Source organism: Sus scrofa, chromosome 6, assembly GCF_000003025.6.
Source record: "Sus scrofa isolate TJ Tabasco breed Duroc chromosome 6, Sscrofa11.1, whole genome shotgun sequence".
NCBI lineage: Eukaryota > Metazoa > Chordata > Mammalia > Artiodactyla > Suidae > Sus > Sus scrofa.
The window spans coordinates 43893785-43907818 of NC_010448.4; the positions used below are offsets into that span (position 1 = coordinate 43893785).

Genomic DNA, 14034 nt, shown 5'->3' on the forward strand with positions numbered 1-14034 from the left:
TGATTGGAGGATAGAGTCAATTGCCTATCCCATGGTATCTGAATTCCCTTATATTAGAGCTCTTGTCAATTTCTTTGTAAACTGCATTTGAAGAAACCTAATATTGGTCATTTTCACATGAAGTTTAACAGAATATTGTGGCCATATTGCCGTGAACAGCTTGTAATGACTTAGATAAAGTGCTTATTTTTATTGGATCCTTAGGACTTACTTAGCCTTAATTTGGGAATTATTGCTGCATAGTTTTGCTGGGGATTGTTCTTTAAAACAAGTATCTATTTTTATTATAGAGAACGGAGACCAACCTGGGCTGAAGAACGAAGATTAAATGCAGAAACATTTGGAATCCCACTTCGTCCAAACCGTGGCCGTGGAGGGTACAGAGGCAGAGGAGGTCTTGGTTTCCGTGGTGGCCGAGGGCGTGGTGGTGGCCGAGGTGGTACCTTTACCACCCCTCGAGGATTTCGTGGTGGATTCAGAGGAGGTCGTGGGGGCAGGGAATTTGCAGATTTTGAATATAGGGTAAGTATTATTACATGTTTTGGGATTGCCTTGCAGTTCTGTGAAACTCAAAATGTTTAACTTTTATCTGCTTTGGGTAAATATCTTTAAGGTGTTTGTATAACACATTTTGACTTTTCAGTGGAGGCTGTACCTAGTTAGGATATTTATATGTAACTTTAAGAAGCAGTGACTTGGCTAATGAATCTGTATTTTTACCCTATTTTTAGTTGGAAGAAATAAGAGAAATATGATACTCTTTTTTGTCTTTCTGTTATAGAAACATAGTTTCAGGTTTCACGGACTGGTAAAATTTCTTCCAGAAAATTATGAGAGACTGACTTAGGGTTATTTCTTTTTTTATTTCTTTTCTTTAAAATAATTTTTTTTGTCCTTGTTGGAGGCACAGGGGAGATTATATAAGAAAGAAACAGAGTTCCCATCATGGCGTAGCAGAAACAAATCTGACTAGGAGCCATGAGGTTGCAGGTTCGATCCCTGGCCTTGCTCAGTGGGTTAAGGAACTGGCATTGCTGTGAGCTGTCATGTAGGTCACAAACTCAGCTTGGATCTGGCGTTGCTGTGGCTGTGGTATAGGCTGATAGCAACAGCTCCGATTCAACCCCTAGCCTGGGAACCTCTATATACCACAAGTGCAGACCTAAAAACAAAAAAGAAAGAGAAAGGACCATATTATATCACCTGTATTTCATGTTATAAGATATACTTTAACACCAAAGAATCTAGGAAGAACATACTCCGGAATGGAAGGCAGGCCTACGTATTTAGGAGTTCCCATTGTGGTGCAGGGGGTTAATGATCTGGCTCATCTCTGTAGCATTGTTGGTTCACTTCCCAGCCTGGCACAGGAGCCATCGTTGCCACACCTATGGCATAGGTCACAGGGGTAGGGGGAAAAACCCTACACATTTAACAGCAGCTAACATTTATATAATATTTTATGCATACAAATGAGGAAATAGGTACAGAGATATTAACTTGCCCCGGATCAGCTAGTGTGTGGATGGTGCTGGGTCTTGAACCTAGTAATTTTGTTCCTGAGTCAGTACTCTTAATTTAGTTATGTGGGAAACTAACTTTTTCCCTGGTTTTCTTTTTTTTTTTTGGTCTTTTTAGGGGCTCACTCACAGCATGTGGAAGTACCCAGGCTAGAGATCGAATCGGAGCTGCAGCCACCAGCCTACACCACAGCCACAGCAATGCCAGATCCAAGCCATGTCTGCAACCTGCACCACAACTCACGGCAATGCTGGATCCTTAAACCACTGAGCAAGGTCAGGGATCGAACCCATATCCTCATGGATACTAGTCGGGTTTGTTCCTTGCTAAGCCACGGCAGGAACTCCCCTGGTTTTCTTATTTTTATCATGTTCTTGAAAATATCATGTTGGCATTTGAGAACTGCTGCCAGAAAATTCTATAGGTCTGTTTGTATGTATAATTTATTTAAAGGGGTCTATAAATTAAGTCAGTGTTATTGTCCAAGTTTATTGATTTTAGAGATAGTGGAGAGGAAGTTATATCATCAAAGAAAGGGTTAGAGTTCCCTGGTGACCTAGTGGGTTAAGGATCCAGCATTGTCACTGCTGTTGTGCAGGTTCGATCCCTGGCCTAGGGATTTTTGCATGCTGCGGGCACAACCAAAAAATTAAAAAGAAGAAGAAAGAAAGGATCAAATCCTGTAATAAAGAAATCTGCTAGGATTTGCAAAGGGTGATTGGAAACAAAAAGACCTGCTAGCAGGAATTTCATTATTCAGTATTTAAAACAGGCCATTGGGAGTTCCCTAGTGGCCTAGCAATTAAGGATTCATCACTGTCTCTGCTGTGGCTCAGGTCTCTGCTGTTGCACAAGTTTGGTCCCTGGCCTGGGAACTTCTACATGCTGCAGGTGCAGTCAAAAAACTAGCCATTGTTGAGCTCCCTCTTGAAGGTTCAGTGTTAGTGGTTTTTGAGTCTGTTAGGGATTTTTTTTTGGGTTTTGTTTTTGTTTTTTGCTTTGTAGGGCCACATCTGCTGCATATGGAGGTTCCCAGGCTAGGGGTAGAATCAAGCTGCAGTTGCCAGCCTACACCACAGCAACACCAGATCCAAGCCGAGTCTGCAGCCTACATCACAGCTCATGGCAACGCCAGATCCTTGACCCACTGAATGAGGCCAGTGACTGAACCTGCAACCTCGTAGTTCCTAGTCCGATTTGTTCCCTCTGCGCCACAATGGGAACTCCTGTTCTCTTAGTTTTGATGCCTTTGAGTCATCATAGCCAAGACTGCCGAAAATTAGCCTCAAGTTGTTAGCTTATGCTGTCAACCGTGGTAGATGTAGCCTGGTGTAGCTGCAGGATTTCTGAGTTGCAAAATGGCCATTCCAACTGGGAAACTATGTCTTAGTATGGAACTACTCTTACTTTCCACTATTATTCCTCTTGAGGTCGCCAGTAACCTTTTCTTACGGAATTCAGTAGCCTTTTCACAAATATTTGCCTTAACTTCTCTGCAGTAATGGACCCTATAACCACCTGCCCAGCTTAGAGTCTTTCTTCCCTGGTTTTTTAAATTTTTTTTTTTCCTTTATGAAGATAACACATTTTCCTCAACACAGCATATAAGGTGCTTCATGATCTGCCTGCTTCTCCAGGTCAGAAGTCTAGTACTTGGCTCTAGTCATTGTTGCCACTAGGACTGCCCTTTTCTTCATTAGTTTTACTATACATATGTGGGCCTTCTTGCTCTTGTTTGGTGCCAAGCTTATTCCAATCTCAGGACCTTTTTACCTACCCTGCAGTGTTCAGTTTGCTCCGTCTTGCCTGTAAACCTGTTCATGTTGGCACTCTTGGATACCCTTGAGCTCTCTTCCCCACTTCCTCCTCTCCTCCCCTTTCTTAGCTTGTCTGTTCATAGTTTCTAATCAGTTTTTCAGCTCAGATCTTGTATGCTTTCACCTACATTTCTCTATATCTACCTATATTGTGTCCTGTGGTCAACTTAATCTTCCTCAGAATGACCTCATCATCTCATTTTCCCATCATCTCAGTTTGGTGTTCTTTTTGTCTCCCAGGCAGTGGAGGTATTTATGATCATGGTCCATTTCCACATCACCATATTCATTCCTTTGAGATGTTTCTGTCAGCTACCATGATAACCCACTGATTGGTCTTCAGACCTTCTTTACCTCACTTTAGGCATATCAGCTACCTGTTGAAGAACCTATGGCAACTCCTGTTAAAGACCACATTGAATCAACATGGTTTGAGAAAAAGTATGTTTAAATTAGACCTTGATCCTGGTGAGAATTTTAGTAATTTTTGCTAGTATGACTTCATTTGAGTTGTTAAACCTTTCAGACCCTCAGTCTTGACATTTGTAGATAGAGTTTCACAGTTTTATTTAAGATACACCTTTTAAAGTTCATTAAAGTCTCAGAGTATCTGAGAGGTGTGACCTCCTGGCTAAACCATAAACCTTTTCTGTTGGTATCCCTTCTAGGGGCTGAGAACTTACTCTTCCTAAAAGCATCCATCCCACCCTAAGGATAACTCTCAGTATTAAGATTTCAAAGACATGTACATGTCTTTTCCCTCTCTCTTCAACCTATTTAAATCTACCCTTGTCTGATTTTTCAGATATTTGAAAAAATAGCTATCATGTTGTCTATAAGACTGGACCGTTACTTTCCCTTTCTGAACAGTCATCAATAAACCTTTGAGTAACAGCTGTGTACATAGTATGTGCACTTATTAATGCAAACCTTTTCTGAGACCATGTCTCACTCTTCAGCCGTTTTGAGCCTTTTGGTGAAACTCCTATCATATGTATTGCAGAATTAGAATGCTTTGTAGAGGTTGACTGCGTGAGTCTTTACCCACACTAATATATCCCAGCCTCTCCTTGAATGCTTCAAGGAGTGATAATTGACTGGACCTTGATGGTTAGGAGGTTCTAACGTGACATTGCACTGTCTGCTCTTTTTAATCTGTGAGGGTCCCACTTGATGTATCCAGCCCCATATCTTATCACCCTTCAACCTATTTGACCAAGCAACTTGACTCATGATCATCTCTTAAACACACTGCTTGATTCCAGCTCTAACCTTATCATTGACCAAACATATCAGGGTTCTTCACATATGCCAAGCTCTGTGCTGAACATTGGTAACAAAACACATGCAGACCCAGCTTTCTTGGTGTTTATAGTCCAGAAGGGAGTCAGACACAGCTAGAAGTCAGGGACTTCCTTTCAGTCTTGCCCACGGTTTGCTCTATCCTTAGAAACTTCTTTTCCTTCCTCCACTTTCTTTTCTGAACTCCTGTGTTATCTGCTTTCATCAGCACACATTCTAAATATACTCATATTCTGTATTTCATGTGTTTTGTTCTGCATCACCAACTAGATGGGAGCCTCTTGGCATTAATGCATATTTTCTTTCCACCAGAAGACCTGTCTCAGCATGGAGCATAGTGGACTTGAAGTAAATACTTAGCGTGATGATTAGGAATAAGTTATTTCGGCCTTCGGTACGGTCAAATGAAGGTCCATCAGTGTGGCTGGCTATTGATTGTCTATTCCAGAGGTGAATGATCCTTCTGTCTGCCACTAGATCCCTGAATTTCTCAACAGCCTGTGCCTTCTAAATCATACCACCTGGCACCTTTAAAGGTAGAAATTAGTGAGTGACCCCAATTACATAAAGGAGATTTACCTTCAAGGTTTAAACTCATTTCTGAGACAGCTAATACTTCTTAGAGATGGAGGGCCATGTATTTGCAGCAGCCTTCATGTAAGGGGTTAACTTTGTTTTTTATGCTTTATTGGCATGAACATTATAAGCAGACCTGGTTGTTTAATGAAATCATGGTTAAAGATGGGACCATAGTTGTTTTTTTTAAAGAACTCTTTAGAAATATCAGTCAACTAGAACCTCTCTCCCAGTAGAAACCAAGGACCCGGAAGAGTTAAATCTCTTGATCTAGGTACAAGCGAAAACTTACTCTTTGACTTCTGGCCAAGTTTTCCTTAAGGATAATGGTAAAAACATAACTTTGTGGTGAGTTTGGTCCTGTGGTGCTTTTTTCTTTCTTTTTCGGGGGCTGGGAGATCAGGCTAGGGATAACAAGAATGTAGCTTGGTCCTCTTTCATGTGCTGCTGCTAAGGAGATTAAACCACCATGGTGGGTGAGACAGATTGCCTTCCATTTGTGTCTGTGTTTCCTCAGAGAGGGTCCAAAAACAGCAGGGTGTCTGAAATGCTCAGCATGGCACTCCCTCCCTTTACCCTTGTATTTTCTCCTTCTTGCTACCTTTCTGTCACCCCCTCATCCTCCTTTCTCTTCCTCTTTCCCTCTCTTTCTTGCTTTTTTTTTTAATACCTTTCACAAAACCATAGCTTTTCAACCCTAAAAGATCTGGATTGATCATACAGCTTCCTGAAAGATTAAAAAAAAAAAAAAAATGGAGCATGTAAGGATTGGCATTGGTCAGGAACAGTAGGATAGTTTTTAGCTGATTTCTTTCTGCACCAACTTACACCATGCTGTTTGTATTCTAATTTAATAACATTGTACAAATGGTTTGGTGTTCTGTCTATACACAGGTAAAGGTAAGTTTTTAACATAGGAAGTATATTTCTAACAGTCTGGATGAGAATCAGCATTAAAAATCTGGAATATAGAGTTCTCAATGTGGCTCAGCGGGTTACAGACCCGACTAGTATCAGTAAGGATGCGAGTTCAATCCCTGGCCTTGCTCAGTGGATTTAAAAAAAAAAAAAAAAAAATCAGGTATGTGGTTAGCAGCTAGACCTGAGGGAAATAGAAGCCCTTGGCTCTGATGCTGTGTACAGGCCTTTAGTTTAGGGTTAATCTCACTGGTAAAAGCTAGAGGCTTCTGGAGATTTTTATTGCTTTCTCCCTGGTTACTTTTTTTTTTTTTTTTTTTTTTTTTTTTTTGCCTTTTTGCCTTTTCTAGAGCCGCTCCTGCAGCATATAGAGGTTCCCAGGCTAGGGGTCTAATCGGAGCTGTAGTCACCGGCCTACACCAGAGCCACAGCAGTGTGGGCTCCGAGCCACGTCTGTGACCTACACCACAGCTCACGGCAATGCCGGGTTGTTAACCCACCGAGCAAGGGCAGGGATCGAACCCTCAACCTCATGGTTCCTAGTCGGATTCATTAACCACTGAGCCACGACGGGAACTCCTCCCTGGTTACTTTTTAAAAATTTCCTGAAATTCCCTTATGGCTCAGTGGATTAAGGATCCAGCATTGACACTGCAGTGATTCTGGTTACTGCAGTGTTACAGATTAAATGCAGCCCAAAAAATAAAATATCTTTTTCTATTTTTTTCTTTTGCTTTTTGGGGCCACACATGGTGGCATATGAAAGTTCCCAGCCTAGGGGTTGAATCTGAGCTGCAGCTGCCAGCCACAGCCAGAGCAACACTGGATTTGAGCCATGTCTACGACATATACCACAGCTCATGGCAATGCCAGATCCTTAATCCACTGAGCAAGGCCAGGAATCAAATCCACATCCGCATGGATACTAATCGGGTCCATGACTCACTGAGCCATAATGGGAACTACAAAATAAAATAGCCTTTTAAAATGAATTTCCAGACAGTTGCCTTCTCCTGACATAAAACTTTGGAGAAAAATGTTATTTTACTGTCTAGATATTTTATTACTTAGTAAAAACATCAGACTTGGAGATTTTATTAATGTTCTTCCAGGAGTTCCCTTTGTGTCTCAGTGGCAGCAAACCCAAGTAGTAACCATGAGGACATGGGTTCAATCCCTGGCTTCACTCAGTGGGTTAAGGATCTGGCGTTGCTGTGAGCTGTAGTGTAGGTCCCAGACACCGCTCAGATCCCACGTTGCTGTGACTGTGGTATAGGCTGGCAGCTACAGCTCTGATTGAACCGCTCACCTGGGAACTTCCATGGGCCATGGGTGTGACCCCAAAGAGACAAAAAATCTTCCAAAATTTTGTCAGTTTTATTTAATGAGGTTGAATTCTGTGTTAAAGGCTTGATAAAGTTCTATCATTATTTCTAAAAATTATTAGGACAGCAACCAAAAATAGTAGGATGTGCCTGTATCTTAGCAGGAAGCCTTTTTGCTAGAACAGGCCCACAACACCACTGCTTTAACTTCTACTAACTGAAAAGTACAGTTAACAAATAATAAGCTACTGTTAGGTGTGTAAGTTATAAAAAGTGTTTCCTGGAGATCAGTGAAACAATTTATACATGAAAGTGAGAGGAGGATATACTTTAAAATAATGCAAAATACACTTAAGCAAATTAGAAAGAGATACTAATTATTAAGAAACCAATAGTTTGAAACATGAGCTAATTTTTTTTTCTTTTTTAGAAAGACAACAAAGTTGCTGCATAGTCTACAAACAAGTCTTTGAGAATAGATGGATTTCTAGCTCTTCATGGTCTCCTGAGAATTGGTTTTAGTCTTTGCGAAGAATGAAGAAGTGAATTTGCTGTATATTTGTCACCAGCACTGGGTTTTTGTTTGTTTGATGTTTTTCTGCTTAATTTCAAAGATACAATGCTATTACTTTTGGGGGGGAAGGCTCTTGAAAAAATGAGCATTCAGTATATTTGGAATAGCAGGTTAAGTAACTTCTTAAGTATAGTTAAACTAAAGCAGTACTCCAGTGGGACTATAAGTATTTTTTCATCACTGAAAGGATTTTTCTTATCACTAAATTGTATTTGGCAATTATTGCAAGTTGCCTGCAGTTAGGGCCCTAATACTGTGTTTTGAGCCACAGAAGGTTTTGTGTGTGTGCGTGGATGTCTGTGTCTGTCTTGTCTATATCTTTTTCTTTCTCTCTTTCTCTCTTTACTTTTTGGAAATCCTGTCATATCCCTTTTGTAGTTGCTTATTTTGTCAATTAATTAGGGTGCTGGATGGTGGAGAATTTTGTCAGTCAACTATGTACACACAGTAAATACTGTTTCTTAGGCAAAGGTAACTTTTTTATATAGTTGTAAAATTCCATTATATTCCATTGCCAAAGAAACATTAAGAACTTTGTATAGCTGTATAAAAAGCAACTAATTTTTTAAAGAATAAACATTTTAAAGTCAGCAAACATACTGTGTCCTTGCAGAAGTTGATGTGCTGAGGAGCAGAACAATGGGTGGGTCTTTTTTTCAAAGCTTTCCAGGCTTAAGATTGTTGATTTTGATTTTTTTGTTTTTAATATTTGGAACATAAATGAAGATTTGATACATTCTTCCATTATCTAAAAAGGATAAATTACTCATGCTTATTATAAGAACTTTATTTTGTAGCAAATGGCATATCACAGGATTTATCCAAATAATAGATATTTTCAGTATACAAATGTAAATAATCATAGATAAGAATGTACTTAGCTGTATTTTCAAATAAGTACTTTTCCTTCTTTTTTTAAGACAATAAAACTAGGTGTCAATTAACCTGTTCTTCCTAATATGCCTGGAATTTTGTTGTGATACCTTGACTCATCCCATTATATTTCAGGATTCAGAGTGTTAGAAATTATTTTAGCAACATATAAGATATCATAACACTGGTCTTTAGGCCTGTGACCCACAAATGACTCAGTATAGAGTTCATTGCTAATTATAAATTGCAAGTAAATCTTTTTGATATTTTAAGCTATAGTGGAAAAAAAATCTGGCCGTTTTGTGTTTTTATGAAGGCCATGGAATAAAGGGATCCAAAGATTTAAACATTTTTATCTATTTTGATTTTTGTTAACTTTCTCCTTAAAATATTCAGTAGTGATAAAGATATGAAAAACTCCACTATAGGAGAATTGGAGTATTTAAAGGCGCTTGATATTTTTAATTTAATTTTATATCTTTTGTATAGCTCTAAAGGAAAATGTTTTGTAATTTGGTTTCATTATTAAGGTCCAGTACTTGACAGCCATAGTTTAGATAATATTGTTTAATACTGTTTGCTTGCATGCTAACAACAAAATCTTTTGGAGGACCCACAAATCATGATATTGAACACATTTCTGAGGCATTCTGAACATCAAAGCAAGTTCTATGGCAATACCTGTGTAAACTGTTTGAGATGTCCCAGGCTGATTTGAAGAAGAAAAACTGTAAATACTAGTTTCTACATGCTCTGAAACTATGAATTCATGCAATTTCCAAGCCCTCTGGGTCAATAACTAGGGCATTTGGTGCCCCAATAATAACTGGCAGCATGGCATACCTGCAGTGCACCTTACAATATTAAAGCAAGGTTTTTATTCTAAGACAGAATAAAACTGTTCAATAAAAAAATGTTCGTCAAAGTTCTTTCTCTTTAAACAGTAATATTCTCTTAGAAACATAGTGAAAGGCATCTTGAACATGTAAGGGTGAAATTATGTTCATGTTTATATTTCCTAAAATAGCTGAATTAGTTTACTTTTTTCCTAGGATATGTATATTGTTGTAGATGTTTAGATAAAGCTAGAAACTCTTTCTTCCCCTCCTAGAGTGCACACAGCTCCTGAGTAACAATCTATAACATGAGGAGACTAAGCCAACCAGGCACAAGCCAAGCTGGAAAGCTCTGGCTAGAATGTACCTTCTGTGGCAGACATGTGCAAAAGAGGAGAGGGAAGGGCTGATTCCTCCTAAACTGTCCTTCGATAGACCATTTCTCCCTCCAAAATCATGACTTAATGTGAGGGCTAGGGAGAGAGGTCAGAAAGTTAATTCAGCTCAGTAGCTGTTAATTAGGGGTGAACTGACATCCAGGGAGCCTTTAGGAAAGTGAAAGCAAGTCTTTTGGTTGTCACAGTGACTCAGGACCACCACTGGCATTTTAGAGTAAGGGCTGGGGTGCTAAAAGTTCTGTGCTATGCTGGGTAGTGCATCATAATCAGTTATCCAGCCTAGGGTGCCACAGTGGCCTTTCCACTTCTAATGTACAAATTCCCATGCCTCATACCTGGAGAGTCTGATTCTGAAGTTCTGCAGTGGAGCCTGAGAATCTGTAATTCCCACAAGTAGTTGTGATCAACCAGGTTTAGAAAGCCACTTTTAAAACATCACAGCTGGCTCATCTAATCTAGCCTCCTCTTTTTAAGGGCCTTGGTTGATGTTTCCACATGGGACTACTCCATCATTTTCCCATCCTTCCAAATCCAGTATATCTAGGTTGTGACTCAGGAAAAAGGAGTAGGAAAGGACTAAATGGAAGAGGGGGTGCATTTCTGCATGATAAGAATCTAGGGGGAAATAGATTGAGACTCAAGTTTCTCCTAGAGTTTGGCTGCTTTGAGTACTAAAACTCAGTTCCTGGAATTCCCATCATGGCACAGTGGTTAATGAATCCAACTAGGAACCATGAGGTTGCGGGTTCGATCCCTGGCCTCACTCAGTGGGTTAAGGATCCAGTGTTGCTGTGAGCTGTGGCTCTGGCATAGGCCGGTGGTACAGCTCCAATTAGACCCCTAGCCTGGGAACCTCCATATCAAGAAAAGGCAAAAAGACTAAAATAAAAAACAAAACTCAGTTCCTAGCATATAGGAAATGGCTATGTATTGCTTCTGTGTCTCATTTTTTACATGGCTTTTGTCCTTGTCTCTCTGGATTGTCTCCCTGAAAGAAAAGCTGCTCTTTCTGCAAAGCCCTGTGGTAACAGCTCAGTCTGGATTCAGTATAGGGCATTCCCTTGCCCAATTAGTTCAGAGACTATAAGCTGGTTTAAACAGTGACAGTGGGCAGAGCGTCACAGTATCAAGTAATGAAAGTGATCCCTTAAAGGAACTCAGATGTCACCAATTTGCTTAGTTTACCTGTTTGGACTTTTTAAAAGGTATCAAGTGTTAGTACAATTGAAATCAAAATGAGAGAAGTAGCACCATTAATCTCTGAATCTGGGGATTTAATGGGGATTTGCTCAGAGCAGGCTGCCTTAGCTACTCCCAAGACAGAGGCACTGGGACAACTTCTTGCAGTAGGAGTGAGGGAGGTAATGGAGAGTGCAGCTTTGAGCAGCAGAGACTTGGAGGTCAGCAGCAGCCAGTAAGCCAGCTAGTGTGTACACCGGTAACATAAAGATACAGGTCCTTTGAACTGTTTCTGTTGGGTAACCCCAACCCCTTGCAGTGACACACATGTTCTTACCCTGTTTTTTAGAGCCAAGGTTAGTAAAAGCGAGTTTGTGGTTTTTGAGACACTTACAAATCTGGCTCCAAGAGCATGTGATGAGACTGTGAATCTAATGTGGTTTCTGTTCTTTGTAATGGTGCTGAGCTCTGAGCCAGTGGTATGGGTGTCCTTTAAATTCCAGCTCAGTTCATATTTAAAGGACTCAGCTGACGTAAACATGTTTTCAGGTTTAGCTGATAAGTGTATTAATCAACCAGAATCTGATTCTAGTTTATAGTGAATGTTGATTTTAGGGAAATGCTTTAAAATGAACTGATTTCCATTTGTGGTTTATAAAAAACAAAGTAGCTCTGTGAGGCCAAAGCATACTTCAGTAATAAGGCTTTCTTAGAGTGACTTATAGTTTAGGTGCACAGAAACAACTGTGAGCAGCCAGCAAGGAGCTCATCACCCAGAAAAGTCTTGTCTCCAAATGAAAAAAAGGTCTGGAATGGAAGGGGGAAAAGGCAAAGAATGCCAGTTTTGAGGAAGTGAGAAGCCTGGGCCAAGACAAGATCATAATGAATTCTAGTGCATGGTTTATAGTCATGCTAGTACAGAGGACAGAACGTGTTTACTAGCTGTCTGGAGTGTGCTCCTATAATCCTGGTACTCACTTAATCCTGATAATCCTCGGGTGCTGGCCTCACACAGGATTGTTGATGAGAATGCAAATCCCAACATTGCAATTCAGGATTTTACTTGTGTCGAAATTGTTTTGTAAATTTTTTTAATGGGTTAGTTGGATGATGGTGATCGCTTGCTCAGTTCCCCAGTGTATTAACAGCATTTCTTTGTCCCAAAGTGGGTATTGGAGCTTTTGCAGGTTGCGTTTACAAAATAGAATAAGAGGAGTTCCCGTCGTGGCGCAGTGGTTAATGAATCCGACTAGGAACCATGAGGTTGCGGGTTCGGTCCCTGCCCTTGCTCAGTGGGTTAATGATCCGGCATTGCTGTGAGCTGTGGTGTAGGTTGCAGACGCAGCTCGGATCCCGTGTTGCTGTGGCTCTGGCGTAGGCCGGTGGCTACAGCTCCAATTCGACCCCTAGCCTGGGAACCTCCACATGCCATGGGAGCGGCCAAGAAATAGCAAAAAAAAAAAAAAAAGACAAAATAGAATAAGATACTGGTTTGTTTTTGTTTTTGTTTTTGTTTTTAAGAATAATACATTGTAGGAGTTCCCGTCGTGGCGCAGTGGTTAACGAATCCGACTAGGAACCATGAGGTTGCGGGTTTGGTCCCTGCCCTTGCTCAGTGGGTTAAAGATCCGGCGTTGCCGTGAGCTGTGGTGTGGGTCGCAGACGTGGCTCAGATCCCGCGTTGCTGTGGCTCTGGCGTAGGCCTGTGGCTACAGCTCTGATTCAACCCCTAGCCTGGGAACCTCCATATGCCGCGGGAGCGGCCCAAGAAATAGCAACAACAACAAAAAGACAAAATAAATAAATAAATAAAATAAAATAAAAAAGAATAATACATTGTAAAAAAGGATTTGGGCAGTGTGGAAGATGGATTTTAAAAGTAGACAGAGGCAAAGAAAGATAAGAAAATCTACAATCCAAGGCTAACCATTGTTAACACTATTTGGCTGTATATTCTGACTGGCATTGTCCTGTACAGGCCTATGCTTTTCAGCAAAAATGAATTCATAGTAAATGTACTATTGTGAAACTTGCCTTTTTTCGCTTAGTATGTTGAGTAGCACTGTTTTAAAGTATACAGAACACAGAAGAGCATATATACCATAACTTCCCATGTAAACAGTACCCAAAAGCCACCTAAAATTCCTTCCAGCGGCCCCTACCCCCTCAAAGTTAACCACAATCCTGACTTCTAACAACATAGATTGCTTTTGCTTGTTTTTGTTCCCGTCCCCCCAGCCCCTCACCCCCTTTTGGCTGTGTTCATGGAATTCGAAAGTTCTTGGTTAGCAACAACAACAACAACAAAAGACAAAAAGACAAAAAAAAAAAAAAAAAAAAAAAAGGAGTTCCCGTCGTGGCGCAGTGGAACTGGGGGTGAGAGGCAGAGGGATAACAAGGATCAGGAGGCAGGAGCTGAGTGGAGGGGTGGGGACCCAGTGAGGAGCTGGTATGAAGTTGGTTGGGAAGGTAATGCTGTTCTCTCTTGTGGGACCCTTTCCTCATGGTCCTTCTGGCAATGCTAGAGAGGACTTTGTCTCAAAGCTTCCTCCATCCTGGCTTCCAGGAGAATCAACCAGGGAGTTTTCAAAAATCCCAGTCAGGAGTTCCCGTCGTGGCGCAGTGGTTAACGAATCTGACTAGGAACCATGAGGTTGCGGGTTCGGTCCCTGCCCTTGCTCAGTGGGTTAAGGATCCGGCGTTTCCGTGAGCTGT

General features: G+C 40.8%; 1 protein-coding gene across 1 annotated transcript in view; it reads left to right on the plus strand.

The window, feature by feature from the left end:
- LSM14A (LSM14A, mRNA processing body assembly factor) overlaps positions 1-7913 on the plus strand; it is a 53816-nt gene extending 45903 nt beyond the window's left edge. The window contains 2 exon segments of the mRNA NM_001315798.1: positions 291-522; positions 7890-7913. Of these exon segments, the coding sequence (NP_001302727.1) occupies positions 291-522; positions 7890-7913 (256 nt within the window).